This window comes from Mobula birostris, chromosome 1 (assembly GCF_030028105.1).
Source record: "Mobula birostris isolate sMobBir1 chromosome 1, sMobBir1.hap1, whole genome shotgun sequence".
Lineage (NCBI taxonomy): Eukaryota > Metazoa > Chordata > Chondrichthyes > Myliobatiformes > Myliobatidae > Mobula > Mobula birostris.
Window position 1 is genome coordinate 201,572,959 of NC_092370.1, and position 23,050 is coordinate 201,596,008.

General features: G+C 37.2%; 2 protein-coding genes across 6 annotated transcripts in view; one reads left to right on the forward strand and one right to left on the reverse strand.

Moving 5' to 3' along the window:
• Positions 1–13,677, forward strand: part of gnpnat1 (glucosamine-phosphate N-acetyltransferase 1) — a 51,392-nt gene extending 37,715 nt beyond the window's left edge. For all 4 annotated transcript variants that reach the window (XM_072268886.1, XM_072268879.1, XM_072268860.1 and 1 more), the window contains 4 exons: positions 1,645–1,707; positions 3,295–3,422; positions 3,848–3,909; positions 11,517–13,677. In XM_072268886.1, the coding sequence (XP_072124987.1) occupies positions 1,645–1,707; positions 3,295–3,422; positions 3,848–3,909; positions 11,517–11,664 (401 nt within the window). In that variant the 3' untranslated portion in view covers positions 11,665–13,677. The remainder of the gene's footprint in view (positions 1–1,644; positions 1,708–3,294; positions 3,423–3,847; positions 3,910–11,516) is intronic.
• A 291-nt stretch (positions 13,678–13,968) lies between these two features.
• styx (serine/threonine/tyrosine interacting protein) overlaps positions 13,969–23,050 on the reverse strand; it is a 48,903-nt gene continuing 39,821 nt past the window's right edge. The window contains exons 9-12 of one of the 2 annotated variants that reach the window (XR_011887279.1): positions 20,989–21,061; positions 18,224–18,305; positions 16,790–16,917; positions 14,483–14,570 (exon numbers count right to left, since the gene is read on the reverse strand). Coding sequence is in view for 1 of the 2 variants with exons in the window: in XM_072268843.1 (XP_072124944.1) it covers positions 14,497–14,570; positions 18,224–18,305; positions 20,989–21,061 (229 nt within the window). In the remaining variant the exon portion in view is untranslated. Of the gene's footprint in view, positions 14,571–16,789; positions 16,918–18,223; positions 18,306–20,988; positions 21,062–23,050 lie in introns of both variants that reach the window. The other variant, XM_072268843.1, reaches the window with a different exon arrangement.

A 23,050-nucleotide genomic window follows, 5' to 3' on the forward strand; every position in this document is an offset into this window, starting at 1 on the left:
AATGAGATAATTCCTCATTTTCAACCATTGTTCCACATGTTTGGAGACAAAGTATAATTAGATTATCACATCCTGACACCTGCAGGTGAGACGAAGATTGCGGGTACATATCGAACCTTTGTCTAACTTAGATATGTTACAATTTATAGAACTAGCTTACGAGACAAAGAGCGCTTAGCTCAATTCTTGCGAAGCCATGTGTAGCAGGAGGTGTGTGACAGATGAGCAGAACTCAATCCACAAAACATAACATCTCCAAGGTTGTTAGTCTGAAAGCAGCACAGGTGGATTACTCAGAACAGAACAAACAGAAGTCTGCAGCAATTTTAACCCGTTATTTACAAGAGTCCAAAAATCTTTTCCCAACCCTTTAATATCTCACCTGAATCATGATACATATTGTAATCAGAAAATTTACTTGCAATTTTTCTTTGCTATTCCCCTTAGCTACTTGCGATGCCAGATCCATATAGTTCTACTGAATTTTATTTCATCTGCGGAATAGCACATGTATTATGTACAATTTTTCTTGAACGCTCCTTTTGAGAAGAGGATTCTAGGGCTACAGTTGCCTACCCAATGAGTCACCTTGTATGTCCAACAAAACTCTAAATATAGGAAATAGCATGTCAAACAGATGTGATGCCCCCTTCACCATTCCCCATCCCTCTCCCCCACCTCACCTTGTCTCCTTGCCTGCCCTTTGCCTCCCTGTGGTGCTGCTTCCCCTTTCATGCCTTCTGTCCTCTCCTATTAAACTCCCCTTCTCCAGCCCAGTGTCTCTTTCACCAATCATCTTCTCAGCTCTTCCTTCTCCCTCCTCCTGCTTTCACCTATTACCTTGTGTTTCTCCCTCCCATCCCCTCTCCTTTTAACTCTACTCATTTTTTTTTTCTCTCTCCAGTCCTGCTGAGGGGTCTTGGCCCGAAACATTGTACTCTTTTTCCATAGATGCTGCCTGGCCTGCTGAGTTCCTCCAGGATTTTGTGTGTGTTGCTGGGATTTCCAGTATCTGCAGATTTTCTCTTGTTTGTGATTGTCCTTCCATCAACCATGTTGGGATTGCAACTTGAACACTACCATTGAAGTTTCAAAGATCATAGAAATTTATGACTGAGGAAAATATTTGGTCCATTGTGCCCATACCAAATGAAGAACTACTCTGACTCATCCAATTTTCCAGTTGTTAACTTGTTGACTTACAATTTGAAGTTCATCAACTGCTCGTTCATGTGGTTTTGAAATATAATGAGCAGTTTTGCCATGCATCAAACTTTTAGACTATAAGCTCCAGACCCACCAAGCTTGTATCTAAGAACATCTTTCTCCAATCCCCTCTGATCTTAATAACGATGACAAATCTGTGCCCCCGGTTGGTACTTCCTGTTGGTACAAACTGTTTACTTTATTTAAGCTTCTCATAATTTTGTGTTTCAGCTTGTTCTCTGCTGCCTTCTTTCTAGAGAAAGGAACCCTAAGCCTTGTAACCTCTCATTGTAACTAAATTTCTCTGGACTGAGCAATATTCTCATAAATCTCCTCTATGACTGCTATAAAGTTGTAATGGCAATGTTTCCTTTAACATGATAATGAACTTAATGGTAACTCCTGCTGTAATGTAACTCACAATTTTAATTTTTACAGGCTTTTTCAAGGTACTTGCACAGTTAACGAAAGTAGGTGATGTTGAAGCTGAACAATTCATAAGTAAGCAAGCTAGCACTTTCATATATTGTCATATGTTTTACTTCAGTCCTCCAGTACTGTGAAACCTTTGTTTTAAATTGTCTGTAATCTGTTTTTGTTTCAAAGTATGAGGACAGTTTTTTTCAATTTTCTATCATGCAGTTGTTTCAAGAAAAGTTGGGGCTACAGACCTTTAAGATTTGATGTAGTTATTGAATTGTTAGGTTTGTCACTTTAATTTTGATGGGGAGTTGGTTTTGGCAGTTTGATTAACATATATGTGGAAATTAAGCTGTGTGGGATCGAAGACATTAACAGTAGCATGATTTATAAAATAATAGGGATGACCATTCTTCAAACTAATGTAACTGTGCATCATCTGTCACGGAATAATAGTAGTCTACAGATTGGTCATGGATATAGGAGACTTGATTTCAGAGATAGCAAAGGTGTATTTTAGTTAATAGTGAGCAGCAGACCAGAAAGATGCAAACTGATTGGCAGGAAGCAAAGAGTGGGAATAAAAGAGGCCATTTCTGGTTGGCGGCCAATGACTAGTGGTGTTCCACAGGGGTCAGTGTTGGGACAGCTTCTTTTCACGTTTTGTGTCTATATCAGTGGCTTTGTGGCCAAGTTTGCAGACAATATGAAGATGAGGCATTGTTCAGACAACACTTTGAGAATGTGCTGGCATTGGAGAGGGTCCAGAGGAATGATCTCAGAAACAAAAGGGTTAACGCATGAGTATTTGACTGTGAGCCTGTACTTGCTGGTGTGAAGAATGAGGAGGATCTCATTGATACCTATCAAATATTGAAAGGCCTAGATAGAATGGATGTGGAGAACATGTTTCCTATCATGGGGGTGTCTAGGACCAGAGGGCACAGCCTCAGATAGGGACCTTCTGTTAAAAGATAGAGGAATTTATTTAGCCAGAGGGTGGTGGATTTGTGGAATTCATTGCCACAGACAGAATTGGAGGCCAAGTCAGTGAGTATATTTAAAGCAGAGGTTGATAGGTTCTTGATTAATCAGGACATCAAAGGTTATGGGGAGAAGGTAGGAGAATGGGGTTGATAGGGTTAATAAATCAGCCATGATGGAATGACAGAGCAGTATTGAAGGGCTGAATCTGTCCTTGGGCAGACTACAAGCAAATGTATGGTAGATAAATAATGTATGGTGCTGCTCAGTTTTCTTTCTGTGTCACCCTGTCCTTTTCATCCCTGACCCCATTATTCATGTAGCTTAGAAATATTTTTGATATTTGAAATTTCAGAAGATTGCTTTCTGCTATGATTGAGTTGAGAGAATTTCCCTCGCTATTCCTCTCCAGAAAATGATGGAAGTTCACAAAATATGTAATCTCAACTAGTGTTTTTTTTTGTACTTCCCCAGTCACTAATTTTAGGAAGTTACCTTTCTTTGCCTGACGTGGGTAAAACTAACTAAGAAATTGTTTAAAATACAATTCTTTGATGGGTGTTTTAATGTTCTGCGCCCAAGTATATAGTACTTATGATAACCAAATGTTAATTGAAGGTAAAGTGGCTTGTAATATAGACCTGTGGCCATTATTTTTACTGCCTTTCTCCTAAAACTTTACAGAAAAGTTTGAACACATGAAGCAAACTGGAGATTACTATAATATTGTTGTTGAAGACACTCATGTCGGACAGGTCATTGCTACAGCAACATTAATAATTGAACATAAATTTATACATACCTGTGCAAAGGTAAGCCTTCAACTAGTATATTACAATATTGTTTTGTTAAGAGCTAGAACCTGCTAATTACAGTTAATAAAATATTCAATGTATATTTGTTCTGCTGGCCCAATTGAATAGAATTAAATTTGGGCATTTTAGCTAAAAGTGAAGAATCTGATAGCCTACTGGAAGATATATTGATGAAATGACACGAATGTTTAAATTCCTTTTCCTTACCCTGCTTTCCTCCTAAACTTCCCCAATTGAAATGCAATGTAAATGTTTCTTGATAGTTCCACTTTTTTTCAGAGTTTAATGCATAGTCTTTTATGTTCAGCTCCTCAAGTAATGTTTAAAATGACTCTTTATGTATATAGTTAATCTTAACTCTAGGCTACATCTAATGTGAAACCTTTTAAGAACTCAAGCCTTTTCTCCCTCCATTTATTTAGCGAGGGAGAATAGAAGAAGTTGTTGTTAGTGATGAACACAGAGGAAAGCAGCTGGGAAAATTGTAAGTACTTAAACCTAGTATGTAGTTTGATATTAAATGTTATTTTGGCTGAATCTATAAAATTATCTAGGTGTTTAGTTATCAACAACTTTGCCTTCCATAAGATGGCATGTAGCTTTATTTTCAGCTCCCCATCATTGTTCTTTGCTTTGACTTGCTCTTGATAAACTGTTGATTAAAGCTTATGTCCTCCCCAATGCATTTTGGTTTTCCTGTAGAAACCGGTATGTTTATTCCTACTCTTGAAAAGCATCTCAGAATGTACAGCAGTCTGATCTCTCATTTGCTAGAATGATATTGTAGTTGCAAAGATCTCAAGGTTGAATGGCAAAATTATAAGGAGTGAATTCTGGGTTACGAATCACCTGGATAAAGGAAATCTAACATAATATCAATTCTCCTATACATTTTTTAAAGCATTTGTCAAGCTAGTAATAGTCATAAAATATTTCATGGCATCTATTAATGGATAATAGGGTGAAAGAATTATAGAAACTATATGCCCAGTGATGGTAATGATAGCTATAGAAAATGGGTATTTCTGACTTGTGTAGAATTTGGCTTGTGGACAGTTGGAATATAACCCTTTGGCAATCTGCTTATGGAATTAGTTTGCAATTCAGGCAAAGATGCTTCAATTTGGGAGCTTATGGGCCAGATTTATATTTGCATATTTTTAGTAAATTGATATGCAAAGAATAAAGGTTCTCAGGACAGTGAAAGATATTTTATTGATCCCAAATGAAATTAGTGTCAAGGTAACATTACAAGTGCACAGCTATACAAATATTAGAAGGGAAGAAAGAATAAAAAAGTTACCTTAAAAAAATTAATGTCCAGATTTAAAATCAAAGATTCCAAGATCACTCTGATAAGATGTTAGTGCAAGAATTACAGTAATGGGTGCACGTTCACACCATCCAGATAAGAAGTGGTGGTAGTATTGCACAGGATGTCCACGATTGCAGGGTGTGATTAAATAGCGCTAAGTAGAGCTTAAACAGAGCTCTGGTAAATAGAAGTTAATAACAGTGTAACAGGAGGGGGCCATCACTTCCCTGGCTATAGGTTAACTCATTATAGAGCCTGATAGACGAGGGTAAGAATGACCTCATAGTGCTCTTTGGAGCAGTTGTCTTAGTCTATAACTGAAAGTGCTCCTCTCTTCAGCTAAGCTAGCATGCAGAGGGTGAGAAACATTGTCCAGGATTTTCCGGAAGTTCCATTGTTTTACCACAACCTCCAGTATGTCCAGTTTGACTCCTCTAACAGAGCCAGCCTAATTGGTTTATTGAGCCTATTGGCATCACCCAAGCTAATGCCATTGCCCCAGAACACCACCGCATAGAAGATTGTACTGGTGACAGCTGACTGACTGATACAATTGAGACACCTGCATACACTATAGAACTCAGTCTCCTCAGGAAGTAGAGGTGACTTTGGCCCTTCTTGTACACAGCCTGTGTGTTGCTGCTCCACTGAAGTACGTCATCCAGGTGCACCTCCAGGTACTTGTAGGTCCTCACCATCAATAGTAACAGAACAGTACAGGTTGGATCTTCCTAAAGTCCATCACCATCTTCTTTGTCTTACTGATGTTGAGCTGCAGGTGATTCAGTTTGCACCATGAAACAGACCAGGGCCCTGTATTCATCCTCCCATCCTCGCTATTGTTGAGTCATCAGAGAATTAATGCAGAATGTGTGACTCAGTTTTAACTAAAGTCCAAGGTGTACAGGATAAACAAGAATGGAGCCAATACAGTCCCCTGTGGGGCCCCAGTGCTGCTTTTGTAGCCATGTCTGACACACAGCTCTGAAGTTGCACAAACTGTGGTCTGCCAGTAAGGTAGTCCATTATCCAGGATACAATTGAAGTGCCAGCTTGCATTGAACGGAGCTTTACTTCCTCCCCCACCCCCACCCCCACCCCCACCCCACTAGCAATGAGAGCTGTTTGGTATTGAAGGCACTTGAGGAATCAAAAAAATACTGAAATTCTTACAAACAAGTGCTTTTTAAATCCAAACTTCCTCTTTATCTTGTCTTTCCTTTTATTTCCTGTTTTCAAGCTTCATTGATGCCACACATTTTGATTTCTCACTTTAAGTAGTTGTAATTCATAAGTAAATTCCTAAAACTAATATCACCTAAAGTAGAAGTCGCCTTCCCCTTTAGCTTCAGCTTCTAATTATTCATTGTGTCTCTATTAATTCCACTACTTCTGATAGTAAATCTTGGTGTGTTAGCATACCACTTGCTGCACAACTGTTCAATACAAGTTGGTCTTAAACACACACTAATTTCTAGGCAGCAATTATAATGGACCCTCAGGCTTAGTTATCTGAGGGTGTGAAATGGAAATAGAATTTTTTTTCCTCTCCATCTGTAATCTGTTTCAGACCCTACTCTAGTGGTCGCCAACCTTTTTAAGCCCAAGATCCCCTACCTCAGCCTTAGTGAAAGGCAAGATCGACCTACTAAATCGGTTAGTCACACGCATGTGCACCGGGCAGAAAAGACCGGAAGTGAAACCCTGCAACCCGGAAACAACCTCTCTTTACAAACAGCTTTCCGTAGCAGGAGTATTGCTATAGAAACATAGAAAATAGGTGCAGGAGTAGGCCATTTGGCCCTTTGAGCCTGCACTGCCATTCAGTATGATCATGGCTGATCATCCAACTCAGAACCCTGTCCCTGCCTTCTCTCCATACCCCCAATCCCTTTAGCCACAAGGACCATATCTAACTCCCTCTTAACTATAGCCAATGAACTGGCCTCAACTGTTTCCTGTGGCAGAGAATTCCACAGATTCACCACTCTCTGTGTAAAGAAGTTTTTCCTCATCTCAGTCCTAAAAGGCTTCCCCTTTATCCTTAAACTGTGACCCCTCGTTCTGGACTTCCCCAACATCGGGAACAATCTTCCTGTATCTAGCCTGTCCAATCCCTTTAGAACTTTATACGTTTCAATAAGATCCCCCCCTCAATCTTCTAAATTCCAGTGACTATAAGCCTAGTTGATCCAGTCTTTCATCATATGGAAGTCCTGCCATCTCAGGAATCAATCTGGTGAACCTTCTTTGTACTCCCTGTATGGCAAGAATGTCTTTCCTCAGATTAGGGGACCAAAACTGCACACAATACTCCAGGTATATTACTATTATCATAATTAGTATTACTTATTTTTATAATGCTCACATTACAACTTTAAATCTACGTTTCATTATTTAATTTTATTTCAACACGAAAAATAAATGAATAAAAATTGACTGTTGCACTCAGTGTGGTGAGTGGGGCTGAATACTTTCTGCTAGTTCCCTGAAATTTGGCTCATAACTACAGACAGCCAGTTTGAGACAGTCTGTGAGGTGTCTGTCAGTAAGACGGTTCCTGTACTTGGATTTCATAATTTTCATCTGTTGCAGCACAGCACCCTCGCAAACCTCCTGACAGACTGAATATTCGAATGGATAGTTTCCTTTGTTAGACTGAATGTTGAATCTGCCACGTTGTTCAGGTGTTTTGTATTGGTAAACTGTTACTGAGACACTAGTATAAGTTTCAGAGGTACGCAAGATAATGACACCACTGTTTTTTGTTTCCCAGTTACTTACATTTGGGGAATGTTGGAATTTAAAGGGGGAGAAGTGCTCTAATGTGAGCATTAGAAAGATAAGTTACTACAAATTAGGATAATGGTAATATAGCAATACCCCCACTATGGAAAGCTGTTTGTAAAGAGAGGTTGCTTCCTGGTTGCGGGGGTTTTACTTCCGGTCTTTTCTACCGCGGTGCATGGCGGGGGAGCTACACACGTGCACTGGGCAGAAAGAACGGAACTAAAACCCCACAACCCGGAAACAATCTCTCTTTACAAACAGCTTTCAGTAGCGGCGGTATTGCTATATTACCGTTATGCTAATTAGTATTACTTATTTTTATAATGCTCACATTACAACAGTATTTGTGTATTTTTCATTTTTTTTTTGAGATCTACTGGGAAAGTCTCAAAGATCGACCGGTCGAGCGCGATCAACCGGTTGGCGACCACTACCCTACTCCATATTCCCCACTAGATCTTGTGACTCTGGAAAAAGGAGGAATGGATAGTTTGTATGCACAATTCATGCCATGTTAGATTGGGATAATTTGGAAGGGCCTACTGAGCTTTTCATTTTTCCATATAGTAGGTTGATGTCCCATAAGTCCTTGGAATTATTCTGCATATATTGTATCTAACAGGGATACAAAAATGACTTAATTGTCGCATCGTTTATTCTGTGTATTTGTGAGTGTTAGGCGTATGAAGTGGCAGTACTTTCAGGTCTGCTTGATGTTTTTTCTCTTCCCCAGGCTTGTATCATCTATTCTCATTTCATTATATATTCTCTCAATATTACCAAGATGAATAAATAAAAATGTAATCATATGATTTGAATGACTAATCTTCATCACGAGACTTCAGGATTGTGAAAAGCAGTTAATTTGAGGTTTAGGTGTTCTGTTTAACGTTTGGCTGCCACCATGCCATTATCCATAAATGCCTGCTATTTTACTTCTAAAGAAGAAAGCCCTTAACTCAGAGTGGAGTCGTCGTGACAGCGTTTTTTTTTTAGCAGGCTTTCTTATTTTTAGGAGGCCGAGTTGCTCAACCCAGGTACGGATGGAAAGCATGCAAGGGAGCCTTCGCTCCGAAGTCCGGCACTGATGCCACTATGCCACCAGCCAGGCATATTTTACTTCTGTAGCTTATTAATACAGAGCTATGGAGCAAAATCTAGGCTTAATATACAATTAGCTCATTTTGGCTAAATGTGTTCACAACTTAATTGACCTCTGTGCATCTAGTTTAAGCCTGGGGAATCATTCAACATTGACTTTGACATTTTGTATGTACAGTTGTAAGAAAAAGTTTGTGAACGCTTTGCAATTAACTGGTTTTCTGCATTAATTATAAAATGTGGTCTGATCTTTATCTAAGTCACAATAGACCAGCAGAATCTGCCTGAACTAATAACATGCAAACAATTCTACTTGTCGTCAGCACTGAGTACACCATTTAAATCACTAGTCTAGGTTCAAAAAGGTATGTGAACCTCCAGGGTAATGCCTTCTACAAAAGCTATTTGGAGTGAGGTGTTCCAATCAATGACATTTAGAGGTGGGGGTTGTAGAGGTTCCTTGCTATAAATTGTCTACAAATGGAGGAAATTCAGTACTGTGACTACTCTCCGTAGGAGTGGGCATCTTGCAAAGATCACACCAAGAGCCCTACGTACAATGCTGAAGGAGGTGAAAAGGGTAATAACAAAAGACCTGCAGAAATCTCTAAATTTGCTAAAGTCTCTGTCATGTGTTCACTATAAGAAGAGTACTGAACGGAAATGTTCATGGAAGTCACTACTGAGGAAACCACAGCTCTTTGATTTATTTATTTATTTAATATATAAAATTGCTCCACGTTTTAAGATTGCAAAAGATCACCTGGATGTGTCTCAATGCTTCTGGGACAATGTGGACAGATGAGACAGAAGTTGAATATTTTGGCAGAAATCAACATCGCTTTGTTTGGAGGAAAAAAGAACACTGCATACCAACACCAAAACCTCATCCCAACTGTGAAGCATGGTGGAAGAGGCATCATGGCTTGGGGCTGCTTTGATGTTTCAGGGCCTGGACAGCTTCCAATTGTGAGGGAACAACGAATTCAAAATTGTATCAAGCATCACCTGAAGCTTAAAAGTTGGATGATGCAACAAGACAATATCAGAATGGTTTTAAAAAGAAGAAAATTTGTGTTTTGGAATGGCCAAGTCAGAGTCCAGACCTTAAGTCCAGAGTCTTGTCATCTTCAGAAGCTTTCGGATGACTCTGCCATAGTTGGATGCATCAGCAAGGGAGATGAGGTTGAGTACAGGGCTACGGTAGGAAACTTTGTCACATGGTGTGAGCAGAATTATCTGCAGCTTAATGTGAAAAAGGCTAAGGAGCTGGTGGTAGATCTGAGGACAGCTAAGGTACCGGCGACCCCCGTTTCCATCCAGGGGGTCAGTGTGGACATGGTGGAGGATTACAAATACCTGGGGATACGAATTGACAATAAACTGGACTGGTCTAAGAACACTGAGGCTGTCTACAAGAAGGGTCAGAGCCATCTCTATTTCCTGAGGAGACTGAGGTCCTTTAACATCTGCCGGACGATACTGAGGATGTTCTATGAGTCGGTGGTGGCCAGTGCTATCATGTTTGCTGTTGTGTGCTGGGGCAGCAGGCTGAGGGTAGCAGACACCAACAGAATCAACAAACTCATTCGTAAGGCCAGTGATGTTGTGGGGATGGAACTGGACTCTCTCACGGTGGTATCTGAAAAGAGGATGCTGTCCAAGTTGCATGCCATCTTGGACAATGTCTCCCATCCGCTACATAATGTATTGGGTGGGCACAGGAGTACATTCAGCCAGAGACTCATTCCTCCGAGATGCAGCACAGAGCGTCATAGGAAGTCATTCCTGCTTGTGGCCATCAAACTTTACAACTCCTCCCTTGGAGGGTCAGACACCCTGAGCCGACAGGCTGGTCCTGGACTTATTTCATAAATTGCATATTACTATTTAACTATTTATGGTTCTATTACTATTTATTATTTATAGAGCAACTGTAACGAAAACCAATTTCCCCCGGGATCAATAAAGTGTGACTATGACTTAACCCAATTGAGATGCTCTGGCATGACCTGTTCATGCAAGGATCCCAGAAATATTAATGAACTGAAACAGTTTTGTATGGAGGAATGGCCTAAACTTTCTCCCTGCTGTTGTGCAAGTTTAATCAGCGGCTACAGGAAATGTTTAGAGGATATTTCTGTTAAAGGAGGTACTACCAGTTATTAACTACAAGAGTTCACATACTTTTTCTAGCCTGGACTGTGAATGATTAAACAATGTATTTAATAAAGGCATGAAAAGTACAATGAGTGTTTCATTTAGGCAGATTGTGTTTGTCTATTTTTGTCACCTTAGATGAAGATCAGACCACATTTTGAGTTATTAATGTAGAAAAACAGATAATTGCAAAGGGTTCACAAACTTTTTCTTGCAGCTGTCTGTGGATAGGATTATATTTGAATCCCAGCAGACCACTTTCATCTTTTAAGGACTGATTAGTTCAGGTGATAAGGTGGTTGTTAGTACTTGAGGAATGGCAAACCAGTAAAGAACAAAATATGACAGTGGCAACACCTGAACTCCTAAATATATTGAAATATTATAATCATATTACAATTCCCTTGTTTTTATGGTATTACCACAGTCCTATTGTATTTGACTTGCTAAATGATCTTCTCATATTCCAAAATTATCCCTCCTGTATTTAGTTTCTTAATGAAGAAATTATTCTTGTTAAGTACCTCAAATTAAAGTTAATTATGGTTACCTTACATATTTGCCTTGAATTTGAATTATTTATGAAATTATAAGTACATATTTCATGTTAATCTACCTCCATATTTCCTAGAGTAATTCCTTAATTTAAGGAATGACTCTTTTATGTACAATTGAAGATGATTCATGTTTCTAAGCTCCTGATTTTTGCTGTTCTGTTACTATAGGTTAGTTGCAGCCCTTACACTTCTCAGCAAGAAACTCAACTGCTACAAAATTACTTTAGAATGTCTACCAAAGAACAAAGCCTTCTATCAAAAATTCGGTTTTAAAGTTACAGAAGAGCTTTACATGCAATGCAGATTTTTTGACTGATATTTGCTGAATGAGATTTGTATTTCTAGGAGGATTTTTTTTTGGGGGGGTAATCTAATTATAAAATTTATTTAGTACTGGCAAGATATGTAGTATATTCCAATACAATTAGCAATGTTTACCTGTTTCATGGTACTAAGAATGTAGCTGAAATTTAATTATGTCTTTTTCTTAAACTAAGCAGTCTTGTAGGTGATGGGGGGGGGGGAACTGCAGCATGGTTAACTTTAGCTCAAAGGAATATGAAAAGCACTAGTTTTGTGAAAAAAAACTTTGTTTCTTAGAAGTAGCAATGGAAATAATTGTACCAAAGGACTTTTTTTGTTCAAAACAGGGCACTTCTATGCATCTATTTTTGTTCTTTAAGAGACTTAACTTATAATTGTACCTGTTATACTGCTCTGGGGTCCAAGTTTAAATGAAAATGCAGCTATATATCTCTTGGAATCAATTCTACTTTAAGTTAATGTGAAAATTGCAGAAAACTTTGAGCGCAATTCTGTTCAGTCCCAGGGTGTCAAAGAATCTTGTGACACTGCATGGATCTTGTGGGCACTTTACAAGTTGAAGTGGAGATTTTAAGTGCTTTGTGTAGGTGTTTTCAATTTTTTTTATATATTGATGAGATTTTCATTAGCATGTGAAGCCATGCCTTTATGGAGCTCCGTATACTGACCTGACAAAGTGACTTGTCTACTTTGCTGCTGATCCGATCATAACAAGGTGCAGGGTAACTAAATCTAGGTATTAAAATTGTACATCAATGTAATTTATGAATCAGGTCAGATTTTAATTCGTCTTGTAATTAAAATTAATCCAAAGCACACATTTTATATTGTTTACGGAAGAATATTGTATCTTGTTTGTTTGCATATGTAGATGCTATATTTGTATGAACTTCATGAGTATCACCTCATGGAGCAGGTGATAATTAATTTTACCCATAAGATGTTTTCTCAATGTAATCTCAAATTTTATCTACAAAATTAGGTACAACAGCTAATTCCTCCCTAATTTTTATGGAATTAGCATTATAGTTCTACACATATTTGGAACTGCTTGATGACTTTTTTTAATCCATGTTTAAAACAAAATTAATATTTTAGTTGCAATGGAGCCAATGACTTAAATTTGATATCCCTACTGAATTTGAGATTACATGAGGAAAATGTATTTGCCCTAAAGTTTGTTATTGAAATCTGTACAAAGTTTTGTAAGTTAAAGCTGTTAATTTTTTCCTGTGTTTTATAAATTCAGCATGAAATGGAAATGCTTAATTTAATCCCCATAATGTACAGTTACAGATAAAATATGCAATATCTTTGAAATACTGAAATAACAATTGGACTTTTAAAGTGCATAAATGTATGTAGTTTATAGCTTGTCAAAGCACTATATTTCCAATAGGAAAATAAGATTTAAGAGTAAAAATTGTTACAGTGAAAATAAAAGTTTAATTTTGAGTGTTTTTTTGGCTAAATAGTTAAGCTCTGCTTTTGTACTACTGTGTCTGTTAAGTTATAGAAACCTGGTACTTTTAATGTTTATGTACTAATGGTTGGTGAAAAATGCTATAAAATTCTATGTATGCTGAATTTCTCAGTTATTTTGGGTACTATTTAACAGGACCAAGAAGGCATATTTCAGCCTTATTTTGTTCAATGATCCTTTAATGGAGCAAAACAGAATCTTGTAATTTTGAACAAGAGAAACTCTACAGATGCTGGAAATTCAACCAACACACACAAAATGTTGGGGATCTTGGGAATTCTTCCAGCATTTTGTATGTGTTTATTGTTTTTTTTAAAAAAAAATATCTATTACATGAAACAAACAAAATGTGTGCTTTTTGGAATTTATGGCTGCTCTTTAGGACAGTTTTAATCTAGAGATGGTTATTTTATTTAATTTTTTTTCAATAACTTTATTGGGTAAATTTTTATTGTATTTATTTAATTGTATCATTGTGCAAAGGGCAAATAAAATATAACTATTGGTATAATTGTAAATATATACACATTTGAAATTGAGCACTAATACATTTTAGGTCAAATGTTGCATAGATTGTTGTAATTTGTGTATAAGCAAATATTAAAGATTTCCTAAGATGTTTGGTACTGGAAATTAAAGCACACTTTAAGTATGACTGAACATAGATTAGTCAGCCCCCTACCTTAATTTAGAGAAATTGAAGTTTTACGGTTGGTGACATTAAGTGTTGACCATTAAACTTTACTAACTCATCTTGAGAAATAGTTAAGGATTAATTAAAAATAGGATGTAGTTAGAATACTAACAAACTAATCAGAAAAAAAACTTTATTGAAAGTTTTAATAAATTACACAAAAAGATTAACACTTTGTAACATAAATTGCATGTATGGGTCTGACATCAAGCACACAGTGCATTATTTCCCTATCAAACTTACATACAATCAAAATTCAAGTATCAAAAGTGCATCAATGTATTAGCACATGCGTACTTATTAACTGTCAAAATGGCAGTCCTGGTAAAAAAAAAAGTAAAATTAGCATATGAAGACTTGTAAATCCATCAAAAAACCATTTTGCTCCTCTTCCCGGTCAGAATTAAATCACTATTATACAATTTCACAGGCATATGTTGCTCCAGGTTGTTCTCAAAGGGCAAGTTTTCTGTTCCAGCATCACTTCCTCAGAAGTAGCCAGACAAAGCTGAGAAATGGAAATAAAGTAAATGTGCTGTGTAATATCAACTTCTAGTATTCATAACCTTCAATAACACTTCATCCTTCTATTGACTTATATTTAATACAGCAATCATGTCCAGTACAAGCAATTCTGTAGTTACAGGTTACCCATCATGAGCTACAGCCACCTGCATACTTGAAAAATCATCATCATCCTCCAGTGTTCTTTTCAATGTTCCTAAGTAAAACAAAATGGATGTCATTATTACACAAGTCACATTCTTCAATGACAATTTAAATATAACAGTGCATTCCAATGCACATTTAATATATACATTAAAACTTAAGAATTTATGGGTGGTAGTCCCATAATTGACATGATTCCACCCATTTGCATTTTTAATGAAAATTAATTAGTTTTTGTTAAATGGTTATTTTGAAATAAACATTAGTAAAATGATAAACCAAAATTATAAACCAAAAATACTGATACCAAGGATAGTCCAACATATTACAAAGTGCCATCAGAATGATCACAGTGGAAGGATGAAGCTGAATTCCATCTTGATTAACAGGATAATATATACTGTCACAAGTCAAAATTAGACAGTCATTGAGGGTTGTCCCACAGAAGGTACAAATATTATAATTTCCAAAAAGAGGCACATAATTCTTAAGTTTTCTGCCCTGGAGTCTGAATGGGCACCTTGGACATCCAACCAATGTTCTTGAAGGAAATGTACAGTAATTGAGTGTATTGGAATATGCTCCATCTATTTTGGTAAGTGCTTTTCCCACAATATTTAGTACCTGATAGAATCCAGAATAAAGCAGTGATAGATTGACCCTCCAGAAACTATGTCCAATACCAACCAGTACAGCACTGCTGCCACAAATACCACTAGAAATTCAATGTATCAACTTGCCAAGATTTTCATGACGACATATCATAATCTCTAGCATCTACAGCTAATGCAGGAAGAATATCCAAACAGTACCAACTCCAAGTTACACAACATTTCAACTCTTTTTGCCTTTTCAATAGTCACTATTCACCTAACAACAAGGAGGTAACATCTTGTCATGTTGACTGCAGCAATACAGAACACCTTTTCCAGAGAATTTAGGATTGGGTAATAAATAATGGTGAACCTTGATGCTCAGTTTCCACAAACATCAGAAAAAGGGTTAGTACTTCTCAGAATATTCTTGTAGAGGAAGACCTTCTTCTTAGCTTGTGACTTATTTGGTATAGAATTCAGTAATATTTTTGTCATGGTTGTTGATCAACAACCGGATAACTGATTTGATTGTTGGTACTGTTTCTGACTTGGAGACGTCATTTAAGCCAAAGTGATAGGCATACAGAATCATTTCTCAGATGTTCAACTTCAATTACATAGCTTATTCAGTAATGAACCTGGGAGTGTCACACTTTTTCCCATGTCTAATCTACTGCAACAGAAGCTCAAGAATACTGTGCACATTAACATTACCATAACTGGCATTGTTTTTGCATATGTGAAGGATCCATTTGAAATCTCTAAACTTCTTTTGAGGAAAACATTAAATAAAACCAGAAACAGAGTTGAAAATTTTACACATTATTAACTGCAGACAAAAAGGGAAGCAAGATGTGTCCTTGTAGCAATGATAACAAAGGTGGCCATTCATGGCTCAGCCAAGTTGTTTAGTTTACTATATACATAGAATGAGGATAACAAAACATTTTTCAGCTTACAAGCCTGGTTAGATTCTTGATAGGAAATACTATGTCATAACAGGTTTTTGATGTTAATTATCTCCAGATTTACTAAATTGACATTTTTTTCAATGTGTGTTAAAAACTTCCCGTAGACTGCCAAATCAGCTTTTTTTAAAAAAAAAACGAGGAAGCAAGTTATTTATCTTTGAGGAAAGTGTTAGATTCTTGATCTGATGAAGGGTGTACACATTGAAAGAAAGACTATCCTACAAGTAAATCCACTTCATTATAGCATCGTCCACAGCCATCAAACTCGGTGGTGTCTTAGAGAAGGAAAATGAAAGCTTTTACAGATCTAAACAGGAATCTCTGGATCATCCACCATTAATCTGGGATTTTGATTGATGTAAACCGAGAAAGAATCAACAGAAATTCTAAGTTAAAAAAGTCTAATCAAATGCTTACAGCCATAAACAAGCACCATGTAAACAGTTGACTGAATAACAAAGCACTATTGCATGGGTCTAAGTGCAGAAATTACTGCCAGTAGGAGCCTTGCAGGTACTGTTGAGTATGGCATAATGAAGCAATATCAGTAGAGCAACTGACATTACTCAAAAATATATTTTCACACAAATGAATCAATTCTATATGTTCAAGCAAACATCTTGCTAATCTTTGTGTTGAGATGGCCACACCAGATATATGGTCTGCAGAAGTCAACAGCCATTGAGAACTAGGAAATACCCTACCTAACACTTTTGTGTGAATACCATCAGCAGAAGGATTGCCAGCAGTTAAAAGGAGATGGCCTTCTCAGGGCAATTAAGGATGGGTGATAAATGCTGCATTTCCAGTAGCGCTCACATCCTGAGAACAACTAAAAAAGGAAAAGATTGTGTTGCATTTACATATAGATTATATATCTATTACCAACCATACAACAGAACAAGAATATTTCCAAAATCAAATCAGAGATCGTATCACTGGAAGACTAGATGCTTAAGCCAGCAGCAATTGAAATAATGAACAAACTGCCAGGTCAAAGTTTACAATGACAATCTTTAGAAAGATTGTAATCAAAGGCTTGGTATGCAGCTTCAGAATTAAATCCTAAGGAGGAAATGAAGCAAATTACGCAAAACTTTTCATATCCCTTTCATAACTGATGACACATGAGGATTTTCATCAAGAGCCCTTCTATGAAGAAACAGGAACAATGCAGTATAGGTAGATATTTTACTGTCCAGTACAAAACCAAGTTCAGCAGACACTGGTTCCATTATGAATTCTCAGCGATTTACAATTTCTACTTTGCATTATACAGTATATGCTTTAATCATGAGAGGCTTCCTGGAAAACAAAGGCGTCCAATTTAAATAAAGAGGCCCTTTGGCCAAAGGAAGGAAATAATGAAAACCAAACCATAAAACAGAAACTTGAAGATTTTGAACAAAGAAGCTAATTTAATAATAGGATAACATGGCCCTCCCAAGGAACAAGAAGGGATTGCCACTATTGAATACAAGAACACTTCAGCACTAATAATTTCACCTTCAGACTGAAAGGATTAAATTCTCATCTTCATGCTTAATTCTGATTAGAGGAGCTGTCTCTCAAGTACAGTAAACGGTCCTGTTCTTTTCACTCAAGGCACAGAATCAGAACTGGTTGTGGCTCACCAAAAGACTGCTGCTGATGCCAACAAGAAAAGTTCTTTTTATAACATTCAGGAAGGAAAGAAATGAGCATATTGCCAACAAAGTATTAAAGAGTAAATTATCTCCAAATTTCCCAGTTGTCAGCTTGTGATGTTCTGCAATACATCGAAAATACTGAAAAGAACAACTACTAAGAACTTTTCAGGAATGTGTTGCTTTTTTTCTTTCCCAGGTGGTTCTCTGACTTGAGTTGTTGCAACATTGATCCTTTATATCAAATGTAATTAAACAGACCATTTGTGAGTTGTATTTCGGTTATTTCCCAAGTCCTAGCTATTTTCACATTTTTGGCATTCTAATCACTATATTTTAATGGTCTTAAAAACCCTACTCACTAAAGAAAGTATTTATTCAAAGCGTCATTTGCACAATTTTAAAATGGTATTTTAAATAAATATTTACCAACGTCTTTAAATTCCATAACATAATCTTCAGTGAACATAATCATTTTTATCAATTACTAACCTTGTGCAGAAACAGATCTGCCCAGTTGGAGTGGTGACATCATCTTTATTGTCAATTTTGCTAAATAAATGGCTTCATATTCCTATTTATAGAACAGTTTTTGAGTCAGTTTTTTAAGCTTTCAAATAAATTTAAAACATCTAGTTAGCACATCTTAATACATCTTGCTTATATTCTCCAGAATTCCCAGAAAAATAACATGCATCAACAATGCAAAATATTACTGTCCAATCAGCTATCAACTTCTGGTGAGCAAGAGAAATGATGTAAATTATCTGTTACTAGATTATTTGTTACTCCACAAAAGGTAGCTTCACACAATCTATCCTGCTTTTAATCTCTCACATGACCTTCATAAAGTTGTCCTATTTGCATATTAATACCTATTAAATATAACAGAAACACAATTCATCGTGCAAAAACCCTTTCAATAATAGTCACTGTTAGTCACTTCATTTAGTGCCTCTTGCCCAGAAAGTGAATTACAAATGGAAACTCAGTCTTCAAGTTGGGAATCATCAAATTTCACTCTACCTTTGTGTGAGAAAGAGCCTGTTGAGATATCGAAGTGTTGGGACGGACAGTAGTTTTTGATGGACTGCAGATCGTCCTCTCTGGAAGCTTGCGTGGTGAGTGGTGGGGAAGGACACCTGAAGGTTTTTTTTTGCTGGAACAAGTGAGGGAGGGAAGACTGCTTTGCCACTTCTTGTGTGTGGAAAGGGGAGAGGGGCTTTGGGGTTCTAACGTTTTTCTGTCATTCAATCTTTGGGTTTTTTTCTCCTGACATTAAATTGAACCATTAAACCATTAAACATTTCCTCCCTTTTAATCTATGTTTCTTCCCCTCTCTATTTTCCTTTGACCAAATTATACACTCAAGAATTTCAGATTGTATTTCCTCTCAGTACCTTGTTCAAGATTTAAGTAATCCATTCTAATTTACCAGCTATTTCAGTGCTTTCAGTTTTGTCTTTCTCATAATTAAAGTTTTGTTTTGGTCTAAAAATTAATAGAATTGCAGACACTGCATTTGTTTCAAATATGACAATGCTGGAAACACTCAGCAGGTTAGGCAGCATCTGTAGAAAGGAAATCAATTAACATTTCAGATCAGGACCCTTCATTTGAACTGGGAAATGGCAAAAATAAAGTTCATTGCAGGCTTGAGGAATAGGACTTCAATACCGAATCCTCCAATCTCCAATAACTTGTTTTTTTCTGTCTATATTATAACTAGTTACCTTTGTTGCAATTCATCATTTTTGATATGTACTCTGTTTCTGCCTCTGCCCACCCTGACATGCTATAATTCAACACTTCACATCTTTCTCCCTCCAACTTCCCCATGAACAACTCATTTATACAGAGACGATGGAGGGTCTCAGCCAAAAATGTCGACTATTTATTCATTTACATAGATACTGCCTGACCTGCTGAGTTCCTTCAGCATTTTGTGTGTGCCATTCATATAATAACCCTGGTCTTAAACAGTCACAGATACACCCTTAGTTCTATCCATCCCTACCCTTTCTGCAAAAATGCATACATCAGGATGCTCTTTATCGATTACAGCTTGGCACTTAAAACCATTGTCCCCTCAAATCTAATCAGTAAACTCCAAGACCCTGGCCTCAATACCCCTTTGTGCAATTGGATCCTAGATTTCCCACTTGTAGACCCCAGTCAGTTCGGATTGGCAAAAATATCTCCTCCACAATATCCCTCAGCACGGGAGCACCGCAGGGACGTGTACACAGACCCCTGCTATACTCGCTTTACACCTACAACTATGCGGCTAAGTATAACTCCAACACCATACACAAGCTTGCTGATGACATCAACTGTTGTGGGCTGTATCACAGGGGATCATGAATCAGTAAACAGGAGGACGTCTGAAAATTTGGCTGAGTGGTGTAATAACAAAAAATACTCACTCAGTGTGAATAAGACCAAGAAAATGATTGTAGACTTCAGGAGAGGGAAACCAGAGGTCCATGAACCAGTGATCATTGGAGGATCAGAGGGAGAGAGGGTCAGCAACTTTACATTCCTGGATGTCACTATTTCAGAGAACCTGTCCTGGACCCATCATTAAATATTATTGTGAAGAAAGCATGACAGTGCCTTTACTTCCTCAGGAGTCTGCAGAGGTTTGGCATGTCATCGAAAACCTTGGCGAACTTCTATAGATGTGTGGTGGAAAGTGTGCTGACTTGCTGCATTACAGCCTGGTATGGGAACACCAATGCCTTTGAGTGCAAAATCCTACAAAAAGTAGTGGATTCAGCTGAATATATCACAGGTAAAACCCTCCCAACCATTGAGCGCATCTACATGAAACGTTGCCGTAGAAAAGCAATATCTATCATTGAAAATCTTCATCACTCAAGCCACACTCTTTTCTTGCTACTGCCATCAGGTAGAAGGTACAGGTGCCTCAGAACTCGCACCACCAGGTTCAAGAACAGTTACTACCCCCTCAACCCTCAGACTCTTGAACAAAAGGGGATAGCTCATTTAAGGACTCTGTTACATTGTTATTTCATGCTCATTATTTATATCTGCATTTGCACAGTTTGTTTACAGTTATAGTTCTATAGATTTGCTAAATATACCCACAGAAAAAGAATCTCAGGGTTGTATGTGGTGACACGTATGTACTCTTGATAATAAATTTTACTGTGAACTTTATAAGCATAATACTAAAATAAATTGTACATTTGTTACAAACTATTAATTCTGATAAAATGTTAAAGGCTAAATACCTGTAACTGATGGACAAATCCAGCATTTGGATTAATACAAAATCTCCTTTCCTGAACATAGGTAAAGGCATCCCTAAAGAAATGAACATATCCATGAAGATCTCTCAAACATATATTATACTTACTCACTATTCAAACATATACATATTTACTTTCGAACTTTTTCCCACTACTCCCTGAGACAGGTGAACTAGTCCATTAATGATTCACTCAATAACTCTGTCTCCTTGGAGAAATATTTAGTTTTCTCTCTGCAAAGGCTACTGATCACAGATCGTTTCAGTTAGGTTTAACGAAAATAATAGATACCTTGAGATGTGATTCATTAGTGGTTAACATTACAACACAAGCTGGAAAATTTGGAATAACACCCAAGGGAAATTTCAATTGCTTTATCCCTGGTCAGAAATGGTGTACTGCCTGGGTTGGAGCTGGTTCCATTTTAAAACCTGACATGGACTCATTCATAAGAAACAAAATCGTATTTAATGTCAAATATAAGGGTGAAGATAGTCAGATAGCATAGAGCTTTCACTTTGAAAGTAAAAGAAAATAGAATAAACTACATTGTTGCAGCAGAGTATAACATTATAGGGAGTAGTTGAAGTCAAATTCATTACTCATGGAGGACAATACTATGGCATGACAATAGGACAGTGGGATTAATTCTGGACTACTGACTCAAAACTGACAAGAGTAACTAAACAAAATGCTATGAAATATATATACATTAAATAACCTGTCTACCAGACTACTGAAAGCAGTAGGCAGGAAGGAAACTTTCCAGTGCACTGCACAATGTGAGCAGAATCCTTGATTTTTTAAGCAAACTTTTGAAGTAGTGCAATACTAGTTAGTATATTGTTCAAAACATATTTTAATTCTTTAGTTCTATGATGAATAAAAACTTGAAAACTGGCTGTGACCTACAGGTCAGTATATTTACATGGTACCAAAGCAGCGGATGTTTTGAAACCAAGCAACATTAAACTCAGCTTCTGTAATTTATCAAGTAGCACTGATTTTGTAAAAAATCTACAAACCTTACATGACCACAATCACAATACAAGTCATTCAACCTGTCCGGAAAGACACTGACAGTACAACATAACAGCAAAAATTAAAATAATTTTCAACTACACTACTCAATTAACAATTGTAATAACATGTTAATTGCTGTGTAAGACAACAACATTGAAATCAGTTCAAATTAGCTTTAATTGGCTTCAATTTATGTAAACTTGCTCTACTCTAAATTATAACGAACTGGATGCGTTCAATATTTATATTCCTCTTCTTCAGCATCAGTATTGTTAGATTCTAATACAGGCGCATCTCAAAGAAGCATACTTAGCCCACTGCTCTACTCTTGCCACACTTATGACTGTGGCTAAATTCCATGTATAAATTTGCAGATGACGTTACTGTTATTGGTAAAATCTTAGATGGGAACAAGGAGGTGCATAGGGGTGAAGCTTGTTGAGTGACACGGCAACACCAATTTCAGACTCAACATCAACAAGACCAAGGACTTGATTGTGGACATCAGGAAGGGGAAGTCAGGAGAACATACATCAATCCTCATTGAGGGGTCAGAAGCTGAACGGCAAGCAACATCAAGTTTGTGGGCATCAGGAATTACCTATCCTAGGCCCATCACATTAACGCAATCACCAAGGCGCGCTAGGCATGTTAGTCTTCTTTGTTAGGAGTTTGAGGAAATTCGGCATGTCTCCAAAGACTTGCAAATTTCAATAGATGTACAGGCCAATGCACTTGGCCTGTTGTGGAGGCTCCAATGGACAGGATCACAAGAGGGTGCAGAAGGTAGTGGACTCAGCCAACTTTCACCATGGACACAACCCTCTCCAATATATGCCTTCTTCAAGAAGCAGTGCCTCAGATGTTGGCATCCACAATTAAGGACCTTCTCCATCCATGGTATGCCCTCTTCTCATGACTACTATTGGGGAGGAGGTAGAACACTACTTTGTTATTTTTCTTTGCATCATTTATTTTTTAATTTACAGTAATTTTTATGTCTATACTGCATTGCTGCCAC